At 39.1% G+C, this 27,134-nt stretch overlaps 1 protein-coding gene across 3 annotated transcripts in view; it reads left to right on the forward strand.

Annotated features, from left to right (window-relative positions):
• Nucleotides 1–27,134, forward strand: part of epha6 (eph receptor A6) — a gene marked incomplete at its 3' end in the record, with an annotated part of 171,130 nt that overhangs the window by 125,369 nt on the left and 18,627 nt on the right. For all 3 annotated transcript variants that reach the window (XM_082164013.1, XM_082164014.1, XM_082164015.1), the window contains exons 4-5: nucleotides 6,883–7,038; nucleotides 8,740–9,075. In XM_082164013.1, coding sequence (XP_082020139.1) covers nucleotides 6,883–7,038; nucleotides 8,740–9,075 — 492 coding nt within the window. The remainder of the gene's footprint in view (nucleotides 1–6,882; nucleotides 7,039–8,739; nucleotides 9,076–27,134) is intronic.

Here is a 27,134-nt window from a genome sequence, read left to right on the forward strand (position 1 = left end):
TTGTAATTTATTTTTAATTGAGTATTTTTAATTATTTATTATTACTGCTGATTATTACTTTTTTTGCTGCAGACATGCTATGGAATAAATGTTATATGTACAGTAGCATAATCTCTACCGTTTGACACATTTGTAACTCTATACGTTATACATATCATTCCACCCTGTGCTACTACTGAGTAAACTGTTTGCAGGCATATAACCCCCCTGGAGCAACCCAGGGTTAAGTGTCTTGCTCAGTAGCATATGTTGATAGAGAAAGATTGCTATATCAACAACTCCACAGTAACATTTCATATAGAACCAAAACTGCAACTGCTGCATTAGCAGCCAGTTAAATGTACATCAAATTGACACAGATAAATGGAAAGCAGAATTCCTCCTCCGCTCAATAAGGGCTATTGCTCCGCATAAGGCAGAAAATACACACGCTTCATCCCTTGCAGAGGTAGAAAATCACATTCATAACATTTAAATACCAACCGGAGATTAAAAATGAATCATTTGTCCTAAAACTCAATGCTTATAATTCTTTGTTCAATATGCGCTTCGGGCAGCGAGTCGGAGGACGGCAGCACATTTAGCAGTCTATTATAGACTGCCTTTCCAAATTGAATAATGACTGTTAATACTCTGCGTTTTGTAAAACTGTCATGTGAGGAAGCATTGAGTATATTCCAGCAATCTGTCACTCTACCCTTTGTTTGCCAACTGCTAACTGACAGTTATGATTAGCATTCAGGAAGACCATTCAGTAGGATTTGTATATCTAAATGCTGAGGGTGGGGAATAACACAAATTAGTGGAATCAGCAGGATCCGGGGCTGCCCGAAATGGACCTCTGATTGAATTTCTTTCTTTTTTTTGCTATCAAAGCTCTCCGATTTGTTTTCCGTCACACACCAAAGCTATTATTTTCAGCTTTTTTGTGTATTAAGTAATTGTGCTATCATGGGTCTATTTCCTCCACTGGGGACTGACATACTGCTGGAGGCAATCTCCATTGCCTATTTCCATACCCAGATAGACTGTCAACAGAGAGTACAGAAATACAGAGAGGGAGGTGGGCGGATGGAGGGACAAAGAGAGAGAATGAAGGAAAGAGATAAAGAGACCAAGAAAAGGCAAGAGAGAGAGAAAGAAAAGAGAGATGATGAGGCCTAGACTGCATTGCACCGTCAGGTCACTAGCTCTGAGAACATTCATTAAAGGCGAATGAGAATTTTAAACCGAATACCAAATCATAATTGCATTTTTTACCGGCAGTCCCCTGTGTTAACGATGAAATTGTTTACCTGTGGGACTACATCTCTTCCTCTCTCTCCCCTAAAATTCTTTCTCTTAGTTCCCGTGTCCTCCTACCCTTACACCTCATACACACAAACACAGCGGCGCTGGAAAATGCCCCAAAACTGTCATTGAAAAGGAGAAAAAGACACAGAGAAAAGACGAAGAGAGAAGAGGAGAGAAAGAATCTCTAGAACTATATCTTCCACACAGACACTCTCTTGTCTTCCTGTCATAAAGGTCTTGTCCTCGGGGGCAAGAAAAGTGCCGTTGAGATGTGATGATTGCTGGGGGAGAGAGAGAGAGCGACTTACTCTCTACGCTGTCTGTCATTGTAACAATTCAGACACACTCTGAATAATAAAACCCTTCACTTTCTTTCAAATGGACCACCTAAACCTCCTCGCTGTTGTTATTATGCACTACATGACCATTAGGCAAAACCTGAACTGTAGGGCAGGCAACCGAACAACTTTCCTGAGGTACGTTCCCAAAGCCACGGCCATTTTCTAGAAAAGTTTAAAGCGTGGTTGCAGGGAATTGGATCAATTTTCTAAATTACTGTCTCCTGTTCATCTCCCTGCTGTTCTAACTCCCTGCTCAGACAGTATGTCAGCTGATACTCAATACATGTCTGTCTGAGGGGAAAATATATATATTCATATTGACATAGCCATTACGGAGTCCATTAACTGGCACGGAGGGTTGCATTTAATTGGCTTTTTAGAAGGTATTGGCTTGCTTTGAGGTGAAAGTAGCAGAAACTACTGTATAGTAGTTAAAGCTCTGTATTTTCTACAGCACAAGAGGCGTAATCAACGGGCATAGTTCAAATGGCTCTGTACGCAATTGGATAGTCCTTCAACCAATCAGACCAAAGATCCAGGTGACGTACTTTGCCGAGCGATGCGAAAACTCCAGGCCGGAAACGTGTCAGCAAACGTGTTGGTTTGTAGCATTGATCAGCGGTTTGCAGAAGCAGCAATGGCATCGAGCGATGCGAAAAAAACAAACATGAAAGTGAGTTGTATTTACACCCACTCAAGCGATTTGTTTGCTAAACTAAAGATGCCATTGAGCATCGTCGAGAGGCTAAAAGGAATTGGATTGACGGTCGTGCGAGAGCCAATAGCGCGCCAGGTGGATAAGCCAGTTTGTGATTGGTCCCCGCAGATTTGTAACGGAAGCAGGATAGAAACATTTACAGGTTTCCAGCCTGAGCTGCAGGACGAAATCAAATCGCCGGCAGATCGGGCTGGGTTTACCCAGTCTAAGAAACTACTGTTTTAGCACCTGAAATTCAGTGGAGACTGTGGTATACAAATGTGTCTGAATTGTTCTAAAAACAACAGAAATGAACTGTACTGAAAATGAAGCTTAATTAAAGGTGAATGTAGTATTGTTTTTTATGTTTTTTTTTTGTTTTGTTTTTCCCAGTGCACCCATACCAATGTTATTTTCTCTCCCTCTGTGAAATTACAAGCTCCACAAAGAGCCACACCGGGAGTCATTTTACAATGTGAGCAAATTAAAATTGAACTAATTTCCTAGATCTAAACGACCACTTTGTTATCACGCCTGCCTCCAGCGCTGCCTCATCCTGCTTTGCATCCTTTGATATTGAGAGCTGAACCGTTCTGCAGCATGGCTGCCTGTGAATCCTCTGGGGAAAGGTAAATGCTGCAGAATCGTACCGTTCTTGGTATCACTGGTCTTCACTTCACTGAGGCAGATCTACTTCCTCTGTCGGCCTAATTAGAGCGGCTATGGGCCTTGTAAAAATGTCAATACTTGTGGTTCGGGTCAGATAGTAAAAGCATAAATAGCTGGAGCAATACGGGTAAATAATAAATAAATATAAATAGATGTTTCTTCAACTTTTTTTTTTTTTTTTGGATACTTATATCCCAGGGGTTGATTTAAAAAAAAAGTTTTTTAAGATTTCAATATTATTATTCTCTTTTTGTTATATGTCTGTATATATGTATGTCTGTATATATTGTATTATTTTGACCATTGACCATTAAAAAATTAATTAGAACATGTTTAAAAATATTATAATCTAAACAAAGAGTTAAAAAATGATTGCCCAGTTGTGGCATAATTTCCACCACATCAAATAATTTTTCCCGTAAATGTTTTTTTTTTTTTTCTTCAAAAGTTACTATACCTATTTACCAAGAAGATAGTGTCAGGAGAGCATGCTTTAGATTACAAATTCAAGGTAAATATTACTTGTTAGAATATATATATTTTTTGGCAAATTATGAAAAAAAAACGTATATTTTAGTTGTGTTTGTTTGGGATCATAAAAAGCTAGCTGTGAAATTAGCCTTAACAAGACAAAGGAGTCGGGCATTGTATTACAAAACGTCTAAAACACAATACATTACTTGAGATGTGGTGGACAAGACACTGTCGTGGAAATGTTTTTATGACTTATGAAAAAAAAAAATGTCTCCTGTGATGTATGTATATCCACTGTCAGACATTATAGGGAACAAATTAAATGTTTAATTTCAGGGTTACAGGATTAGTTATAAATTGAAAAAGCCAAACCAATTCAGGCTTTGTTTGTACCATGACGTTGATCATCAACTTTCTCTGTCAACTCAGGTTTTGATCCTGAATTCATGGAGTGCGTGCACATGAAAGTGTGACTTCAGTAGTGAACAGCCAATCACATGCCTTGAAACTTAGCAAAACTGCAATTCACTTCTTGCAAGAGAATCAGCAACATTCATCTCTCTCTTCTGCCGAAGATTACGAGATGGAAGAATATGAACTACATAAATACATTTACACAGCAAGAAGAAACTTGTGAAGTTAGTTTATATAGTTGATTATATTAGGCATACAGAGACTGGAATATGTAAGTTCACATTTAGTCATTTTTTAAAGCTTTATCTACTGATTCCAAATCTTGTTTATATTATATGTTATTCATTTAACTAAATGCTTAAAAATAATTGTAAACTAAAATTGTTCATGTGTAATGGATTAGGGGTATAATAATCATATAAATAATGTATAAATCATATAAAATAATTATAATAAATAATTATTGCTAGACAATTTTGTCTTTAAAAATATGTTACTATGGTGACCTTTAATTTGGAGAAAGATAATCTAGGGGAGTGGCTTTTTTTTACATCAGACATGTCACTTTGCCTACTACTGATTGGTCCAATTTCAGTTTGAGATCTCTTACTCAGAACATAACCTGCCCCGGAGAAGGTTAGCTGTGGAGTGTAAGTTACTATGGCGATGAACACCGCTAAAAGCTGAACCACTCTCTTCGTGCCTAAAACCATGGGGTTGGCACAAACTAAACTGAAACATACATGGCTATTACAATTAGCATTTCCAATGACTTTAATGAGCAAATCCTGAAAGATCTTTTGTCTTTTTTTCCTTTATAAACATTCTCAGATCTGGATGGTGGCTCATTTGTTTGACTACTTGTCGAATTTGTGCTTCCATAACATATGCTCTCCATTTCCGTAAAATAGAAGTTGACTTTGTTTACAACAGCTCTAAATAAAAGTAAGAACAACTCATTAATGATTTATACATTGGAGCTGTTTTCCTTGCTAGGAACACTGCCAAACGCCTTTACCGATTTTAAAAGATGCTAACAGAGGTCCTGCGCACAGACCTTGTTTCTCTGCATCACAATAAGGACAAAAGGCTGCTGGGAAAGCTCCGAAGCTCTCTGGGAATGGCCCTGTTACTGGAGAAGGTGTCTGGAGTCAGAGAGAAACAGATCAATGCCTGTAATGTTGTGGCTGTAGAGAATTACTAACCTCTGAGGAGCAAATTTAAATAAAAGTAAAACTAGTGTGTGTGTGTGTGTGTGTGTGTGTGTGTGTGTGTGTGTGTGTGTGTGTGTGTGTGTGTGTGTGTGTGTGTGTGTGTGTGTGTGTGTGTGTGTGTGTGTGTGTGTGAGAGAGAGAGAGAGAGAGAGAGAGAGAGAGAGAGAGAGACTTCAGAAAGAGATCTGCTATCTTACATTTATGATGTGTGTAAGTATGTGTGCTTGTGTGTGTACCACTTAACTCAGTCTCGTCTGGCTGCTCTCCTGGGCCTTGGCGGGTCTTTTAGTGTGGAGTCTAAGTCCAAGACAGGGAGTGTTTAAGAACTGCTATGGGTTGGAGCATAGAAAAGATCAAATGAGTGAGGCTGCACACTGGAGGGAGACAGAGAGAGAAAGAGGGAGAAGGAGAAGCTCTCTCTTAAGCTAGCAGTTCCATGGAGACAGACAGATTGAAAACATCACCTCACATTTTATCTGCCTCACGTGTCCATATTGTAAGTGGTCGTTTTTAGGGTTATTCATCTGCATGTGTATTTTGAGCATCAATTTAAAATAATATAATATTTATATAAATAAAATATACAATATAATATTTCAGATAAAAAGACAATTAATTTTGCATAGATGGAATGCTAAAATGTGACCCTACAACAAAACCAGTCACATGGGTCAATTTTTATAAATTGAGATACATCATCTGAAAGCTGAATAAATAAGCTTTCCAGTAATGTATGGTTTGTTAGGATAGGACATATTTGGCCGAGATACAACTATTGGAAAATCTTGAATCTGAGGGTGCAAAAACATTGAGAAATTCACCTTTAAAGTTGTCCATTTATGTTCACGATTCTGCTGCATTCACTCACATAAATAAATGTTTTATATATTTTTTTTATATATATATATATGGTAGTAAAATTTAAAAAATGTCTTAATGGAACATGATCTTTACTTAATATCCTAATGATTTTTGGCATAAAAGAAAAATCGATAATGTTGACCCATACAATGTATTGTTGGCTATTGCCACAAATATACCCGTGCGACTTGTGATTGGTTTTGTGTGTCTATGTGTGAACATGATTGCAAAGCGTTGTTATACACCACCATTTAAAAGTTTGGGGTCTGTTAGATTTATGTTTTTGAAAGAAGTATTTTTTATTTATTTTTACCAAGACCTCATTTATTTGATCAAAAATACAATAAAACAGTAATATTGTGAAATATTATTACCATTTAAAATGTCTGTTTTCAATTGTAATATATTTTAAAATGTAATTCATTACTGTGATGGCAAAGCTGAATTTCCAGCAGCCATTATCCCAGTCTTCTTCGTTCTAATATGTGAAGATTTGCATTTTTATTAAACATTTTTATTATTATCAATGTTGAAAATAGTTGTGCTGCTTTATATTTTTGTGGAAACCATGATATTTATTTTTCACGGTTGATAAATGTAATGTAAAATAAAAAATATATAATGTTAAAAATAATATTAAATTTGAAATCATTTCTAACATTATAAATGTCTTTACTGTCACTTTTGATCAATTTAATTAATTGATGAGTAAGGGTGGGGGGGGGGGGGGGGGGGGGGGATATACAGTATACAGAAAATATTGATAAATGTGAATAATTGTGATTCATTTGATTAAATAATTGGCCATTCATTTCAGTAAAAAATTTGTTTTTGATTGACAGCCCTAATCAGTCTGTTTGTACTTTCACTAAACCCTGGAATGCACCACCTTAACTTTTCTCTTATGTTTTCCACACAGCCTGCAGACCTGGGTTCTACAAAGCCTTTGCAGGAAACATCAAATGTTCAAAGTGTCCCCCGCACAGTTCCAGCCACTCCGATGGTTCGCCACAGTGTCACTGCGAGAAGAGCTACTACAGATCCAGCAAGGACCCTCCCACCATGGCCTGTACACGTTAGTCAGCCCATTCTTATCGCTTTTTTTTTTTTTCACTACACATTTGAATTTCAAAAGTGGTTACAGCATTTAAAAAATACCGATAGTTTAAATAGACAAATAATATTTAAGAAATTTGACACAAGCAAGAGCATTCTTGTTATGAATATCAGTGAATGTACTGATTTTTGCAACAAGTGAATAAAATCTGCAGTCAAATGCTCCGAACAAACATGCAATCCTCCGACGTGATCAGGGATGTCGTTAATATAAACCATCCACTTGTTTCCGACACTGGGATCCTTCTGAAGTCTGTGCAGAGACACAAATGAACTGTTTAAACTGGATGTATCAAAGCAAGTATTCTTGCACTCTTTCATTTGTGCTGTTGTCGACAGACTCAAGCATGTCAGAATCTAAACTCGTACCTGTATACTGAAGCCAGTGTGGACAGCGTCAGTCATTATAATGGGCTGTATTTGCTTTTGTCGCGTTCACATCCAGTGTAGGAACATGTCAGCCATTAAGCGACTGAATGCCAGTGGGCGGGTCATATGGTGTGATGATCTATCTGTCGATGTCTTGCTTTGGAAGCAGTCATATGCAAATGTTTTCACCTGTGTGATATCACAAATCACACAATTCAAAACAAGCTGTTTTTGGAGCTTGATTAGATCAATGTTTTTTTTTTTTTTATAATGAGGAGGATGTTTTAAGCTATACTTGCAGGATGTTTTAATGGTACAAATACCTCTTATATGTCAAAAGATCAAGGGAAATGTCTCATGTTATGTTCTATACCATCTATAACTGAGACACAGGATGACTCCAGCTGTGGTCGTATGAAATGAGAGAGAACAAGCCTGTGATACAATACGGGTGAAAGTTTTCATGGCACTGGTTTCAGTTACCCAGAAGAGAAATAAATAGGTAAAATAAGATTACAAAAAGGTAAAGATAAGTATCAGTGCAAAACAAGAAGGACACAGATCATGTCAGATCACTCTAATTCTCTCATCATTCTCATTCTCTTTTCTGTTTCTTCTTCCTCTATTGTTTCTGATTCTATTGATCAGAATTTCTCTTATTTCAGTCTTCTGATTCATCATCCTCTTCTCATCCCCCCCCCCCCCCCTCCTCCTCCTCCCCCCCTCCCTCCCCCCTCCCTCCCCCTCCCCCCTCCCTCCCCCTCCCTCCCTCATAGTGCTTACTCGAATTATTCACCAAACTCAATCTTTTCCTCACCAGCAGCAATCTGCATTAAAAACAGGAGAGGAGGAATAATTACTTCCTTGTTATTCACGAGTGGGTGCAATTATCATTAACTATGATAATCATGTCTAGGACATATTCTCATTATCATCATTAGCTGAGTCTGGGTAACAGAAGATAAACGCAGACTTCCCTGTACCTGGCTCTGAGCCGGGGTTCTATAGGAAACAGAACCAGGGTACTAGAGCAGAGACATTTGTATATCAGCTAAACCAGAGGGAGGGTGGGAAAGAGAGATGACAAAAGCTCTCGCATGATTTTTAAGGCATTAGAGGGATTCATTAGTTAAAGCATAAGCACATTTTTGAGAGAGGGGGAAAAAGTTAAAAACTGTTAATCTGCATTATATTTTTTGCGCAAATAGGCATTTTTCCCCCCCTCTCACAGATGGATTTCTCCCAGCATGATAATTATGGTTGCTAATGTGTCAGGTGTCTCTCCTTTCAGGACCGCCCTCACCTCCTCGAAATTTGGTTTTTAACATCAATGAGACCGCCCTCTTCCTGGAGTGGACTCCGCCCAGTGACACAGGTGGTCGGAAGGATATAACCTATAACGTCTTATGTATTCGATGTGGAGCTGATGGACAGGCCTGTGAGCCATGCAACAGCAATGTGCGCTTCGTACCAAGACCCACAGGCCTCGCAAGCACCTCTGTGGTGGTCCAGGACTTTGTGGCACATGCCAACTACACATTCCAAATCGAGGCTTTGAATGGAGTGTCAGGCTTGGGAAGATCCATGAGACAGCTTGCCAATATCACCGTGAGCACAGAGCAGGCTGGTGAGTAGAGCTGTTTTAACACTGAATTGACATCAGTGGATCATTGAAATTATAGGCTTTTTTATGTGTAAAGTTATGTTATTATGATCACATACAAGGCTCATATTACAGAGGAATATAGGAATGGACTAAATAGATTTCTGCATGTGATTCCGGTGCATTAAAAATAATACACTAATGAAAAAGAAATCTGATACCTTAATAAAGTTATAACTGGTATAGTGTAGGGAGGGCTTCATGGGAGGAAAACTAAAAATGTTGTTTTGCAGCCTGTGACAAGTCCTCCAACTGTTCAGAAAAAAAGTATGTATTAAGGGAAAATACTTTGAAATAAATAAATAAACAAGTTTTATAATGAAACTCTAGATGACGCTGGCTGATGGGTCCTAACTGATGATATTTACATATTTACCTTCATGGCACAAGCTTATTGGTTCATGTCACATCTGCAGCCAATGACCTTGCTGCTCAACATTTAAACAGCTGGTTAGCATTCACTATAGCAGTCAGATTGCAGTGCACTTTCAGAGGTCCCCTGAAACCCTCCAGCTCTCCCCAGCTCCACCTTTAAAGATCTGCTATGGGTCATTTTTATGTGCTGAAGCAGTTTGTCTTAAATGTGTACATGCTCACAGCAGCGTATCGGTGTATGTATTGGCAGTGGCATGTTCCTATACTCTGTTCATATACTCTGTAGCAGCAACAACATCGCCGGCAGCAGCATCATAGCAGATATTTTCTGCCAAGACCAAATACATTGACATTGTCATATTCATTACCATGCTAAAAATCTTCTGAGAGACATGCTAGAAACTAGCCTGGGTTTCCCCATGCTGCCTTGTGCGCAGCGCGATTTTATTCACGCTGCTAGGCAGCCTGGATTCCATGGACTAGATTTTCGCTTCAACGAGGGGACCAATCACAGAACGGGGAGGGAGCAGCAAGACGATGACGACGTCTATGCGACACACCGAAGCAGTTTGTTTATATCTATGGATCTAACATGGCAGCAGAAGTGAAGTTACCTTTCGATGCAGCCTTAGATAGTGTTCTAAGTAGTTTAGAACGCAAGTTTATTTCGTCTTCTTCCTCGTCGAATTTCTGTCGCTCTACATACGTCATCTGGTATAATTGAAACGATTGGCTATGAGCTACGTACAGGCGCATTTGATAGACATTCGTAGCGTCCAATAAATGGCTCTGGGCATTCGTAAACCACGCCTCAAATACGAGAAAATGAACATGTGGTTCCCAGACCACGTCTCAATGAGAAAGAGGTCTGACGTTAGCCGGGCTAGCTAGAAACAGTATTATGTTCAAAAGTTTGGCATCAGTACGATTTTTCTTTATTTGTTTTTCAAAGAAATTAATACTTTTATTTAGCAAGGACACATTAAATTGATCAACAGAGATGGTAAACACTTTTGTAAAGTTACAAAATATTACTGTTTTAAATAAATGCTGTTCCCTTTCAAAAGCTACAATCGATGCTGCGCTGCTTAGCGCATTGGGAACGTCTTTAATCGTGACCAGCTGTGAATATTGTGTGTAACACGTCAATAGAATTGTTAGCAATAGATGTTATTGCTAGGGCTTCCACCACTAGAAAGAGTTATGCCAGCAAATGGGGTGTCTTTGAAAGGTGGTGTGTTTTACATAATGCAGATCCGGTCAACTGCCAGATTGCTTCAGTTCTGGACTTCATGCAGGAAAATTATCAACAGACATATGCCCCACCACTCTCAGGGTTTATGTGGCCGCTCTTTCGGCTTGCCATGCCTTGGTTGACGGGGTGCCACACGGGAGACATCCTCTGCTCGCTCGTTTTATTTGTGGGGCCAGACGACTGAGGCCTCCCGAGATCCCTTCATGGGACTTAGCTATAGTCCTCGAGGGTCTGGTTGAGACCCCCTTTGAACCTCTAGAATCCGCGTCTGACAAACTTCTGACTCAAAAAAATTTTTTTCTTATGGCTATAACTTCTTTAAAAAGAATCGGGGATATGCAGTTTTTGTCGATCTTGCCATCCTGCTTAGACTTTGCCCCAGGAATGGTGAAAGTGATTTTGCATCCTCATCCTGACTACCTGCCTAAGGTTCCTTTCTCGATTGTACATCCGGTCACTCTCGAGATCTTCTGCCTTCCGCCATTCACAACGCCGGAGCAGGAGAGATCTCACAGACTGTGTCCAGTCCATGCTCTTCAGGCCTATGTCCACCGCTCTAGCCAGTGGCGTAAGTCAGAGCAACTGTTCGTCTGTTATGGGGGCCGTAACAAAGGGGCGGCTGCCACTAAGCAGACCATGTCACACTGGGTCAGGGATGCTATTGCTCTTGCTTATGAGGCGCGCGGTCAAGCTTCGCCAACGGGTCTTAGGGCTTACTCCACCAGTGGGGTCGCCTCCTCTAGTGCTTTGGCAAGGGGTGGCCCCTTACAACTTGTTTGTGATGCGACTGGCTGGTCCTCTCCGTACACATTCATACGATTTTATAGTTTGGATGTTCATGCCACTCCGGGCTCTCACGTCCTTGAGTCGACATTACAAGCTAACGTCTGAGGCCTTCTTGCGTTCTTGTGAGCACACCCACACAACCGTAAGGGTCCAGACACATTCAAGCATGGCGGTGTGGTAGTTTCATTCCCAGTGCAAAAACAAAAAAACAAAACACAGTTTTCACAAAAAAATATTAAGGAGCACAACTGAAAGTTTTTTTTATAATAAATTTAATAAAAAGTTTTTCTTGAGGAGCAAATCAGCATATTAGAGTGATTTCAGAAGGATCATGTGATACTGAAGACTGGAGTAGTGGCTGCTGGAAATTCAGCTTTGCCATCACACTAATAAATTACATTTTAAAATATAAAAAACAGAAATTATTTTATAAAAAATGTCACAATATTGCTGTGTTTTTGATCATTTTTTGCATTCAGAATATTGACTGGTTAAATTACAGTCTCTCATTCCAGCCTCTATCTCCTGATGTTCTGAGCCATAGACCTACTAGCATGTTTCCCCTGTCTGTAAAAAAAAAAAAACTATTGGCACAACGTATTCATAACTTTGCCATCCTGGCCAGACTCTCATCGTTCATCATGATAATGATGATAACTGCAAATTTCATTTCATCCTGGAGAGGCATTGTCTCAGCACATCAAATGCGGGATATCTCCTGGCCTAAGCTCAGTTTCACACTAATAGAGACACACAGCTTTATCTAAAAGCCTGCTGTCTTCCTCTATCTGGATTCCATATCCGCAGATATGGCCAAACTTCATTATTAGAATCTCCCCAAGTTTTCACAGGACAGCTCTCTCGGCCCTCAGGACTTATTCTCACACCGTATTTATCAGTTTCTCTCTGTGTGCCCATTTCCTGTGCTCTGACTGATGATTCACTACTCATATTCATTGGCTGGATTGTGCTTTGGAAAAGCAGAGATAGTCAACTGTTTTGTTGCATGAAGTACTGCAACATGATGAATGATTTTATGTCTGGAGAAGTGTTAGAGGTCAAAAGTCATATTTGGACCAGGTGGTCTTATACTCTGTTGTAAAGACGGGAGCTCATCAGCACCAATATAAGTGAGAAAAAAAGACTGATTGATTGATATGATCAATCTCCCCCATGAGGTGTAATCACAGTTAAGAGCTTCACACCCTTCCTTCAAGCCCTCAATCTACCACCTGTGGAGGGGGAAGGAGATGCAGATTTTTACAGAAGGAATGGAGCAGCACAGTGTATATATAGCATCTAAAATATTCAGAACCATTTGGAGTGCAATGAAGTTGGGATTTAAAATATAAGATTTTCATTGATTTAGATCAGGGATATGGATAGAAACACACATTTTAAATGCTGTCATCATTTACTCGCCCTCATGACGTTCTAAACTTGCATTAAATTCTTTCTTCTGCGGAACACAAAAGAAAACATTTTGAAGAATGTTTCTGCTGTTTTTGCCCTTACGATAAAAGTAATTAACAGTATTGTAGTTGAGACCAGCTTATTCGTGTCCTGGCCGATGTCATGGTGTTGTGCAATCCAAACATGAGTGACTTTCCAAAATACAAGGAGATTCTTCAGAAACAGCAATAACCTACAACTAACAGTACAACACAGGGAGTATAAACACAGAGAGAACTAAGCTAGACACAGGTGGGACTAATCAAACCAAGGTAACAAACAGGGAGGAATTGCTAACTGAGGAGACCGGAACTAAATTAAATGAAAGAAAGCACGGGCACATGAACGACAGCATGTGTATGTGCATGTGTATAACACATTGTATACGACAGCCATCTGCACTGATCCTCAACAAACTCGTCTTCATACCGGCGTGATGACTCCGACTTCCAACCAGATGGAACTGGATAAATATTCTGAATGTTCTGATCCAATCTCACTTCTGACCTGTAATGCTGCCTGAATCATAATCATACACTGTTCGCTCGTTGGCCAGAGGAGAACTGGCCCCGACTGAGCCTGGGTTCTCCCAAGGTTTTTTTCTCCATTCTGTCACCTGATGGAGTTTTGGTTCCTTGCCACTGTTGCCTTGGGTTTTAGCTTGCTTAGTTGTTGACATTTAATATTCAACAATATTATTGGTCTGCCTTACTTAAAGCAACACTATGTAAAAAAATTTACCTTAAAATAATGTTTCCAAAATCGTTTCAGTGGTTCATCAAGTCGTAACAGGGTGAAAGGCACTTATGCCTCCGCTTTGCGGTCCTTTATCTGCTATAACCACACTATATAAGATTGCCAGATCGGGTCGCGTTTCTGTAGTTCTAATGAGACATAAGAAAACTACAAATTTGACTTGCTTTACGGCAAGCGTTACAATAGTCTTCAACGAGCCCAAGAGGGCCCACGTCACTCCTCTGTTCATCTCTCTGCACTGGCTACCTCTCGCTGCTCGCATCAAGTTCAAGGCACTGACGCTTGCTTACAGAACTATCACAGGCTCAGCTCCCTCCTACTTTCACTCACTCCTACGAGTCTACATCCCTACCAGACACCTACGATCGGTCAACGAGCGACGTCTCGTGGTTCCATCACAGAAAGCCACAAAATCACTTTCCAGAACATTCTCATTCACAGTTCCATGCTGGTGGAACGCTCTCCCCACCCTCCTCCGGAATGCAGAATCCCTGACAACATTCAAAAGACAGCTGAAAACCAATCTCTTCCGTGAGCACTTAACCTTATAGGAAAAAAAAAAAAAATTTCCTTTCCCTTTGAAACATCACTTATCAGGCTTATACTACTCTGAATAATACCTGAACTTCGTATTTTGAGCACTTCTTGCGTTGTTGTTGCTTTTGCCTCTTTATGATGACTCGCTGAATTTTTGTCCTAATTTGTAAGTCGCTTTGGACAAAGGCGTCTGCTAAATGACTAAATGTAAATTTAAATGTAGTCATTATTTAGTTTTTCTTCATTTCTGATGTCGCAATACATCATACTTTCATAAAATCATGCATCATACTTTACCTTGTCTGTGGACATTGTTCATTCCAAAGCCGGTGCTGGATAAACAGTGGGCGTGTGTGCGACAGTAGGCTGCGGTAGGCTGAATGATTGACGACAGCGGTAATGGACAATTCCGCTTCCAACCTGTAGGGGGACCGCAGAGGAAAAGTTCCATAGTGTTGCTTTAAGGTGGACGATGACGCAATTTTCTTCTAGAAACAAACTTTGTTGTATTGTTTTCATGTTATCACTGTGAAGCTGCTTTGATACAATCTGTATTGTAAAAGCGCTATATAAATAAAGGTGACTTGACTTGACTTTACATTGATACATAATGTGACCCTGACAGCCAAGACCTGAGTAGGTTGAGTCTGAGTCAAGACTAAGACCAGAAGAGGGTCAAATCCGAGTTAAGAAACCCAAAGACTCGACAAGACAAAGATCATGAATACAGTACATGGTCTTGGACTCAAGATGGATAAGACCAAGTCCAGTCTCGAGAATTACAACACTAGCCAGTAGAGACCAATGTTGTTTTGGACTTCATTAGCCACATTTCCACTGTCGGGCCAAAAGGGGGTATGCTAGTGCGTGCCAGGGCCAGTCGCGTTTCCACTGTCACTTCCGGGGCTTGATCGGGCCTCGTCAGGGCTTCCTCGGGGCCAACAGCCAGGGTTTTCTGGCCCGCCGAATACCTTGGGCCAAATTGGGCCAGCTCGGGCTAGAGGAGTGGTTACGAAAAGAAGCGGAGTTTACCTGAGCCGGGAGCCGGGAGACAGCAGCGCCGGATGATTCCATATACCAACTAACATCAGCATTAAAGTCTTATAACATAATTTACCTCAAAACTCACTTTCATATTTGATTGCCTTCTGTTAGTGATCCGATGTGAATTCTGATCACCGTATAAGCTAGAAATATTTATACGCGATGCAAAAGACTATGCACACTTACCATTACCATAGTAAACATGGTAAATATGAACGCTTGAAGAAATCAGACAAATCATAAAAGCTATCATGTTTTTATTTGATCTGTCAGTAGCCTAGGCCTACGTCTCATCTCTTTATACCGGACTATCATAAAATAAAGCAACTTTATTGGGAGCTTCCTCTGTTTCTCTGACTGAAAATATAACTGTAGCCTACTGGGAGAGAGTGCTAAAACGTATCAGGTCGTATTTTTGGTGGCATATTTGTAAAAATTATCATTCTTTCTTAAATGTGATGTAAATTTGTTCTGTAACTACCAAATAAACAGATACAGACTGAATAAGTAAGTCTGTCCTCTTTCATTTTGGAAATAGACCTAATGGTAAGCCACTTTATTTCTGTGTGGCTAATGTGCAGTTTTGACACAAATTAATTATGATCAGGGCCGGCCCGAGGCATAAGCGAACTAAGCGGCTGCTTGGGGCCCCCTCGCCACCAGGGGGCCCCCTATCGAGTTTTTTATTTTATTTTATTTTTTACATATTAATTAACTTAAACAAGTGACATAAATGAATAAAAGGATTAATAATTGAAGACAAGAAAATTCTGATTTCATGATCAATATACCTGCTTACAACTGCTGCTGTGTCTGCCAGTGTTTGAGTCATGCGCATAACCTCGCGTTCATAGACAACTCGTGCGCAAAGTCACGGTAATGTTAAGCCATGTCACAAAAATTTGATTTGATCAATGATTTATCCTTTAAATGTAATGATAGTCAGAACAGAACAAGAATAAAAAAATAACTATGAAGCCAAAACGAAATAATTTAAAGCGAAAGTGAAAGTAAGCGGCGTTGGGCTCACGTATCTCTCTCATTAGAATCAAAATGTTTCAACATTCGCGATGGATTTGGATGGTAAACTATTCTTTATCATAGGCTTTGTGCTTCACTCACGTAACGTTCCAATATCGACGGAAAAAATCATCCTCTTCACACGCGCAAAAATGTGCTTGGAAACATCACAGTGGAAGATTACAAAGCTGGAATATGTTGTGTGTGTGTGTGTGTGTGTGTGTGTGAGTCGCGGGCGCGATCGAACAGTGGAAACATAAAAACATACTCCGTCATGTTCATACAAGACATCATTCAAACTGCAAAGTGTTGCAAAACGTTGGAGGACATTTTGCAAATATTTTTTTTAATATGTTTTGTGAGTTTCCAAGAGTTAGTAAAAGAGTAAAGAAAAAGTTAATACTTTAAGTATCTATTTTTTATTAAGTATTTATTTTGTATTAATACATAACCTCATTGTATTAATTTATAATGTAACATTATAGCGTGACATTTGTGTCAATAATCGTCAAGCACAGGTGACTCTGCGTGGTGGGAGGGGGCCCCCAAATCAAATTCTGCTTAGGGCCCCCAAAAGGCTCGGGCCGGCACTGATTATGATCAATGTATCACTTTTTTATTGTAAACCTGTGGTAAAACATCGATTCTTGGGTTTTAAATATTCAAGTAAACAACAAAAATGCCAGCAAAAGGTCGCTTTTATCATGTTTGTTTTGTGACCGCGCTGTTTCCAGTGATTTATGTCTGATTAGTTTTCTGATAAAATTTCAATTTGTTGGTGAAATGATGGGTTTGTGTGACGTTGTTCCAGAGAGGCGTGTTACAAGCGGGTTTTAGTGAAGCGCTGTGGAGCTTCTGGCCCGACAGTGGAAACGCAGTGTGTTTTGGGCTCGGTGCTACAGGCCATGGGCTTTAGCCTGGCACGGCCCGTTTAAAGCCCTGGCTCGCACTGGCCCGACAGTGGAAACGCGGCTATTGATGGATACATTTTTCTAAATATCTTATTTTGTGTTCCACAGAAGAAAGTAATATGGCTCTGAATTGAATGATGGGCGAGTGAATGATGATGATGTTTATTTTTGAGTGAACTATCCATTTAATGTATTTACATAATTAATTATGCTTATGTTGCAAAGGTATTATTATGATTGATGTACAAAATCAAATGATTGACATTGTATTATTAATTTATTTATTTATTTGTATTATTATTTTAGAAATTAAATTAACTATGAATATGTTCCACTAGGTTTGGAAAACAGATAGTGTCCAAACACATGCTGTCATTCTGAAGAGAATATCTGTTGTTTTATCATTTAAAACCTAACAAACTTAATTTAGTTTTCTTGAAAGATCGGAAAGGTCTACGTTTTTAATACACTGTAAATATTACTTGATTTAAGGCTTTATTTAGTGCAATAAGTATAGGTTTAGGTTAGAGTAAGCAAGGTGATCCTGATCATATGTAAAAGTACCACATAATGTCACAGTATTCAATGGCATGTTTGCAATAGCTTCAACAATGACACAGTACTTGTATTTTATTCTACATCTGTACAAATGCTTAATGCTATAAATTCACAACATCCTGTACTGAAGATCACGTCAAAGTAGCCGAAGTTAAAACCCACAACTCATTACAATATATCTCAGTAAGATTCATAGTAGCAAATCTTTCTCCACAGTGTCTATTTAGCCCTACATCAAATGTTAATAGAGGTCAGATTGAGAGGAGTGACCCTGGGATTGAGCTGGGCTCTGTGGAGAACCCCACAAGGGTGATGATGAGGCAAGGGGCCAACAAACCTCCAGTTCCAGAACCAGTGCAGTATATTAATGAGCTGGAGGTTCTTGCCATGGAGAAGGCTGAGCAGATGAATCATGATTCAAGAGATCCAAACCTTAATGGTGAACTCTCACTGCCACTCAGACACATTCATATTACATCAAAAATATCAGACCCTCAGCTTCTCACAGAGTGATTGAAGCATGTTTAATAGATCTGAAACTTCTTTATGCCTCTGTGAACCCCTACTAACCCAAACTGGTTAGTTGAACACAAAAGTCTTCTGTTAATTAGCAAAAATTGTCAAAGTGTTTCATATACCATTTAAAACTACAGTGAGTATTTTTGTATGTTAAAATATTTATATATTATATATTATATAATTATATATATATATAAATGTTTTTTTGTTTTTTTTAAAGCACACAATAAAATTCCTATAATTTTAACTTCAATTAAAAGGACAGGAGTCGTTACACTATTAAATTATTAGTATTAGTATTAGTATTAGTGTTAGTATTAGTACTACCAGAAATTCTAAGCTGATTTATTTATGATTATTTTTTTGTTGTTGTTGTTGTTTTTTAGCAGGCATGGTGTGGGAAAAAGTTTACATAACTACACATTATTGACATTACAGATACACACACACACACACACACACACAAACACACACACACACACACACATAACATAAAATGTAAAATGGTAAAATGGTATTTTATTTCAAGTAACGAAAGTTTTTATTTATTTAATTTTATATATAGTTTCAGTTAACTCTATGAACCCTGGGTGGGACATCTTCTTTTCCCAAATAATGGCTGATGCTTGGGGAGACATGTTTAAAATATTATACCCCGGTTTCACAGGCAAGCCTAGTTACAGACTAAAATGCATGTCTGAGCTGTTTTACCTGAACGAAATTTGCACGGACATAGTCAGTGCCATTGTTTTGCCTCAAAAGTAATGTTTTTTTGTTTTGTTTTTGTTTTCTTAGACACTTTTATAATAGTTACTTACTATGGCCTAATGCTGGCTTAATCTAAACCGTGTCCGTCATTTTTGTGCAATTATCTTTGGTCCTGTTAATGACACAAACTGCAACTTTAAATAAGCTCAGCCAATAGGGGCTTAAAGCTCACAGTATGATGCAACTCTACAGTAATGTGAATGTGTTAAGCTCTATGGTGAAGTTTTCAATGCATTTTTGGTCAACGCACTGTGCAGTCATTCACTGTAAACATAAAGCAATATTGGGGTTTGGCAGATGTTGTTTGACCCATCCATGTCTTTAAGAAGAAGCCCACAGCCAGAGTAAGTTACAGCACAAATATACTGTCAGACTGAAATGTTATGTTAGAAATACTAGTGGGGAGCTGAAAGTGAAACAGACATTAATGCTGAGCACTGTTTCTGTGCTGCCGTTGCTTTTGAATGGGTGGGTGGATGGCATGTTTTAGATATGTGTGTTTGAGGTAATCCTGAAGAGTGGATGAGTATGTGTGTGTGTGTGAGACATATCAAATTAAAATGTTCTCTCCAGAGGCTGAGAGGCTACATGTTGTGCAGTTCCTAACTCTGAATTATATATTTATTTATTATTTTTAGGCTTTGGATTGAATCGTCAAAAGCAAGGTGTCAGAATGTTTGTCGGCTTGCATAATGTCAGAGGAACTCTAAATTACACAAAGCGCGCACACACACACACACACACACACACACACACACACACGCTTGGACACATTGATATATGCATGCATATCCATGTGGACCTGCACACTGCTGACACATTGGCAGGCCGACAAGACAAGCACGCACACACATTTCCCTCGAGTCCTCCAGTATTTATAAATGTTCACTCACAAGCATTTCTCCAGCAGTGCAGGTTTTTAACAGGTTAATTCTCTGAAACCGATGCTACCACTTGTTCCTTGGGGTGCTAATGTTTTGTTTTCCCACAGTGTAGTTACATAACCTTTTTCCCACACCATGCCTGCTAAAAATAAATAAAAAATCAGCTTAGATTTTCTGGTCTTTCCGATTTTCCAGCTTGGTCAAGCTGATAAGCACACAAAACCCCTCTAAAAACCAGCCAACAGCATTGTTTTTCCCCAGCAGGGATTCCAAAAATGTATTCTAACAACAACAATTTTCACATAACCAAACCATAGTTGCTGTTACTGGTATGATAAAACTGTGATAAAGGGGTATTAGTCAATAATGCATATGTTAGTACTATGTAATCTACCAAAGATTAAAAGGTTAAATGGGCAAATATTGCTTTTTGGGATTCTGGTTTGCTGGTTTCCCCAACTGTCTTTTTAACTAGCCGAACCTAACAAGATTTAATTGTTTAATCAGTTCCATTAGCTGTTGTTGTGGAACATGGCTGAATGGACATGTTGGTCTGGCACTATCCAAGATAAACCAGTATTTAAAAAAAATTGTTAATTCACTGTTTTTTGTTTTGTTTTGTTTTTCATGTAGGGTTGTTACCAGCATGCATGGTAAATGTTTGTAATGCTATAGTCTTGCTGTACTAACTTATGTGGAAATAGCAAATATAGGGAATTATAGTCTTTGTGTGATTGTCCATCTATATCTTTAGCCTACTCATTTTCTCTCATCTGTCTATACTGATCCGTAGAATTTCAGACCAAATCAATTCCAGGCGGCGACTGTTATTTTTTAATGAAAGTACCACTCTCAGATGCTCTGGTATAAAAATGTCAGTTGCACTGAAATATAGAGGTTATTCAATAAAAAGCTTTTCTCATAAAGAAAAATGTGTAAAAAAACGTAAATTATTCAAGCTTTGTACGTCACCAATAAGACCCACACAAATAAAATGGCAATCTAAGATATTAAACTAGCTGGCCAAATCTCATTTTAAAAAATTACTCAGCCAGCCGTAATCTACTTTAGCGATGAGACTGCGCATGAAAAAAATGACAAATAATGCACTATGATATTGTAATTCAAATACACACTATTCCAAATGGACACAACTTTAATAAAGAAAAGGGAAAATAAATAGCAAAATTGAAAGTTATTGCATTTTGCATGCTGGCAATTGACGGCAATTTCTTGTAAGATAAGTTACTTTATTTAGATCCATAGTAATTTAGATTTTTTTTAATGCTGTGATGTTTACACTACTTCCTCAAGCTGTCCTCATTCAGACAATATGGCCCCTGAGTGCTGACCGAACACCCTCATCCCTGAGCCGTTTGTCATTTATTTAACATTACATCCCAGTGTGTTTTAGGGGCTTTTAGCTGCAGTGGCCTCGACGGAGCCCTTCATTGTCAGTTTTAGACAGAGCTGGGAGGCTCGGAGCACCTCAGACCAGTGGTAGGGGATAGATAAGTGACAGGGGGTTGGGCTGTGTGCGCGTGTGTGTGTGTGTGTGTGTGCGTGCGTGCGTGCGTGTGTGTGTGTGTGTGTGTGTGTGTATGCGTGTGTGTGTGCACCTGGTATTCTTTACGTTATGGGGACCAAATGTCCCCACAAGGATTGATTTTGCCCTTGTAGGGACTTTTTTTAGGGGAGTAGGGAGGAAAACAGCTTATAAATCACACAAAATGAAGTGTTTTGAAAATCTAAAAATGCAGAAAGTTCTCCTGTGATAGGAAGGTTTAGGGGTAGGGTTAGTGTAGGGCAAGGATGGGCAATGCCAGTGTGGAGGGCCACTGTCCTGCAGAGTTTAGCTCCAACCCTAATCATCACATTTAGGTGATATAAGCATTCAAAACTTACAGTCTCTCACTTCTGCTAAAACGGATCACAGATTTTTATTGCATCATCGTGGACTTCAGCATCTCATCACATCTTCTGTCCAATCAAATGCTTTCTAGAATCTAAAGCGTCCCACCCCCTATGCTATAAATATCACCTGGCCAAAGCGATCGTTGACATGTCACGGAGCAATATGGGTTGGAGATGTGTGTTCGGTTGCTCTAACGGTTGCTCGAGTTTTATTCCATTTTCCAGCTGTACATTGGTTAAGAATGAAATGGCTAGAATTTATTCACAACTCTACAATTGAATCCAACATATCATCAGCGCTCGGATTCGCTTCCATGGTGCTGTCAAGTACGACGTGCAGTCTGTGAGGTAAACTAAACGCTGTTTGGCTATTTGAAAAGGGGGAGGAGCCATTCAATATGTTCCGTAAATTTGTTCCGTAAATGTAAATTTATTTAACATTAGTTGGCAAAATAACTAAAAATCGAAACTTGAACTTGATGTACTAAAATAACTAAACATCGAAACTTGAACTTGATGTACTAAAATAACTAAAACTAATATAGGGCCTATATACAGTATATATACAGTATGTGTGCGTTTGCGTGTGCGCGTGCGCGTGTGCGTGTGCGTGTGTGTGCGCGCGTGTCAGTATCAGATTCATAATTGATTGAAAATAATATATTTGACTGTATGGGTCAGAGAGAGGGGTGAGAAGTATGTCTTGAATGTATCTGAGGCCAAAATGTCCATAGACCTTACTGAGCCGAGCAGAGGAAAAGACATAGACTGACACTTCGCAGTCCCCCAGGGATAGACAGATAGACGGAAAGATACAAGGAAAGGGGAAAGAGGAGGGTGACTGCCTCCATTTTGACAGACTGTGTGCCACAGAAAACAGAGACAGACATCCAGACTTCTGACCCCCACGGCAGCCCTGAAAGCACTCGGGACTGAGCAGAGCTTTCTTACTCCCCTGAAGGGCTTTATAATGGAGAGTTAACTGCGCTGTGTCTTAAGTGAGTGGCAGGCTGATGGTGATTGCACACATATTGTTTGAATAGTGGAATGCTAATGTATAAGTGCTGGGCATTGTCAATAAATCGGAGAACAGAGACGAACTGTTGCAATTTTGGTGCCATCTGTCTTTCTCTCTCTCTTTTTTTCTCTCTCTATCTCTTCCCCAATTTTTCTGCTTTTGTTTTCCATTGCGAATTTAAGAGGATGATGGATGGATTGCAATTCTTGTTCAATTTCTGTCAACAACACAGACCGTAAGAGTGAAATGGCAGTCACCTGTTTAAACTCTAATGAAGATGTATTTGCTTGCCCACTGATAGCATTGGTAAAATGGCATATTAATATGCAATTATGAACTTAATAAGCCCAGATTAATCCTGTCAGACATCATAATGATTTTATCCGTCTGATTCTAGTCTATCAAAATGTGAAATTGGCCTCCTCAGTCTGTGCCTTTTCAGATGTTTCTGTAATTCAGTGTGATTTCCTGTGAGCAGACCCGCACAAAACCGGAGCCCTGCAAAGATCTCTTTCAGATATCTGTATACTCGTTTTTTGGGGGGGGGGTTTGGCTTCGAAATTCCGTAATCTACTGTCATGTTAGCTTCCCATTTAACTGTGTGTCCAATGGGGTGGTGTAAACTCGCGATTCTTTGTTGTAATTGGTGCATTATCATTTCTATCGTTCTACCTTTTCCCGCCCATCATCGACTTACAGCGGAATTGAGCGATGTATTGAACACAGTTCTCACATTGCAGCGGACAGCGGACACGGCATAAACAATATGGTGGTGAGTGAAGACACTCTGAAGCATTGACAGGTAAAATTAATAAAAGAATAAAAATATATAGGGAGAAGTGGAATAAAAAAGCACACCCCAGGTGGTAGTGCGGCCACAACATGAAACAACTACTTTCGCATCTTACTAATAGCCCAAACCACCATTAGCATCCTACCAAAGCATCTTTTTGGAAAAATTGAGTCGCTGTTATGCAGTTATTCAAAAGAAAGCGCCGTAACACGTTATTGCGAGTTATAAAGTCAGAATTGTGAGATATAAACTATATAACTAACTGTCAATTGCGAGTTTATATCTCGCAATTCTGACTTTATAACACGCAATTGCGAGTTTATATCTCGCAATTCTGAGGAAAAAAAGTCTCTAAATCGTGAGATAGAAAGGCACAATTATCCTTTAAAAAGTTTTATTCTGTGGCGGAAACAAGCTTCATCAGTTAGGTGAAATATAAACACTTATTATGCCGCTGTCACTTTAGCGTGCGTCTCCGCTGTACTGAACTACGTGGAGATCACTAAGATCACGTGGTCAAGGTTTCTGGACACTGATTGGCTCAGGCAAGGTGCTGCGTATGCGTGTGCCTCGATGTACAGAGGGTGAGATTTAAAAGAGAGAGGTTAGAGTGACAGCAAACAATAGCCTTTTTTACACTTTGTTATAATGAGAGGATTTGAGAACGAAATCCTCAGTACTCAGCACTAAACAAAAACTCTAGTGCTGCGCACTATAATTTGCCAAATCGCTAATATGCTATTATTACGGAGAAAACTGATCCTAGACCAGTAGTCTATGCTGCGTTTCCCTCTAAAAGCAATCAGAAGCAGGTTATTTTATTTATAAATGGATTTTGTTGTTTCATAAAACTTTTGGCTGACAATAAATAACATTTAACTAATCTTAACTGTCAAATTATTTATATCCCATTTATTGTAAAATTGTGTAATTTTGAGAGTAGGCATTGAGGTCCACCCTATTTCACCAAGGTCCACTCACTTCAAAATGTTTGGCCTTGCCACTGGTAGACGGCCTTAATCTGTTGTGACACAACACAAAGCGACAGAACAATGGTCATGCCCAGTGAAGAAGACATGGTAATGTGTTACCAATTAACTTTGTAATGCTAAATGCTTTAATACTGAAAGCTAAACATAAAAGTAGCTAAGTTTACATGGAAACTTTTTTTTTTTTTTGCTTCAATCTGAATTAATTCATGATGATTGATGAATCCGAACATAGTGTTTACATGAACGCTAAAAAAAGTGATTGGGTTGATGTGTGCATTTATGTCACAAGCTTCTGATTGGATTTCATCTGTTGACATGTGCACACTGCACGAATATAAAGAGTTCCCCGCTGTTGTTGCAATACCACCCATTCTCCTTTTCTTTGTTTTAAAAAGCAGACTTATATTTATCAAGCGGTAAAAAAGTCCCTTCCCTTCCCGCACCCAAAACCAGTCATCTGTGGATGAGAGTCTGAAACAAGGACTGCTGGGATGTTGTCCTGCTCCACTTCACAGAAGATGAGTGTAAGAAGAATTTTAGAATGGCACAGACTACAGTCATTTATGACGCAATTCAACAAGAAGAACAGGTCGTTCCGCACGTCACACGTCATGACATTATTTCTGTCATTGCACATGCGCAGCACTTTCCAGTTTCGGCTTTCAATCCGATCAATTGTTTACATGTACTCTTGATTAGATTACAAAAGGAATAAACCACCCCTTACAATCTGAGTAAAATTTTAATCAGATCTGGCCAGTTCATTCTGATTGGCGTGTTTACATGAGACTTTTTATTCTGATTGTGCTACTAGTTAGATTACAATTGGATTATTAGGGTCCATATAGATGCAGCTACTGTCGTACTGTCAGCTCCATTTAGAACATTTTACCATGTTTACTGTACAGAATTTTCCATCAAAAAGTCTGTGTGAGCCTACCGTTAGTAACTATTTTGTTCGTGGACATGCACTGAAGGACTTTTCCATAAGCTATTTTTGGTTTTAGTTGTGTAAGGTGTTTTCATTGGTGGTCATGGTGGACTTAGGCTTTTCAGCAGAATAAAACACATGTTTTCTAGTCTGACAATCAGACATGTAATTCAGAACGTAGATCTTTCCAGTGGATGTTTTCATTGGATGTTTGGACTCTTCTTTTGTTATTATTGTATCAATGATATATTCATCCTCGCAGGCCAAAGGAGTGCTGCCTGGGTAATATACAGGGATTGTTTATTTAATGTGTTGTTTCCTCTGTAGTTTAAGGCAACCCTGCTTCTGTTACAGTAATGTAGAGTACATTGTTTTTCAAGTCATTATTTTCTTCACTCAGTTCACATAGAATGGTGTTCAAAGCTTTTTTTTTTTTACTTTATTCTCTAGACATCTAGCTTTGCGAACGTATTTACACTTCTGCAATTTTCTTCTAATCTTTGTTGTTCTGTCTTTACCCAGAGCGGAGAGAAAAGGGGGATTAGAGAGCCTATTTATGTTATTTTTTACCACCTCCTTCCCTCACTCTCTCACTTTCTCTCTGTGGCTCTCTGATTTTATTTATATATTTAGCTATTTATTTTTCCTGGCAGTGGGAACAGCTCAAAGTGAAAAATTATGCAATGTACAAATTTTCCCCATGAGGCCAGGTGTTGGCACATAATGGCCCATATAGGTCCCGTAATTAAGATCTGGTTGGACAGGGGAGGGGAACAGAATATCATCTATTTTTTCCACACTCCAAGACAAATCTGTTACCGGAACAAACAATTATTCCTAGAGACAATCTACTGGGTTTTTTTATTTTTTATTATTACTTTCTCACTCACTTCCAGCCTCTCTCTTGCTCTTTTCATCTTATTTTTGCTTGGCACAGCTGGCTTAGGAGCTGAACTGAGCTGATGTTTTGATTGGCTTTTTCAGTTTTCAATCGCATTGTATTTCACACAACTGCCACACCGTCTGTTGTCCTATTTATACTAGTATCAGAACCATATCAATTTCACATTTGTTCTGAAACGTATCACCGGCAATGAGCTTGAAGAGACAGAGGTGGGACACTAATTCACTGTAGCTTGTTAATTACCCCTGAACTACAAAAAGAGTGAATTAATATTGATTATGATGACCCGACTCCCTTCAGCTCAAACTGCTTGTGTTCGATGTAGTAATGCCTCACTGCTTTTACCAAAAAGTCAGTTTATTTGAAACAAATATCGACTGGCCTATAAAAAGGTATTCTGACTCTCAAATCATGCAAACACACACACACAGACTTGTATACTCCCTGTACACACTCATAAACATACCGACTCATACATCCATGCACACAGCCATTACAGAAAGAATAAGCTTGTGCACATCTCACATGCCTTTGTAATCACGTGATCGGCACTCATCCTGAGTTCTGCCGTATCGACTGCATATTTACTGCAGCTGCTTCATTCTC

This window comes from Leuciscus leuciscus (assembly GCF_965113295.1).
Source record: "Leuciscus leuciscus genome assembly, chromosome: 3".
Classification (NCBI taxonomy): Eukaryota; Metazoa; Chordata; class Actinopteri; order Cypriniformes; family Leuciscidae; genus Leuciscus; species Leuciscus leuciscus.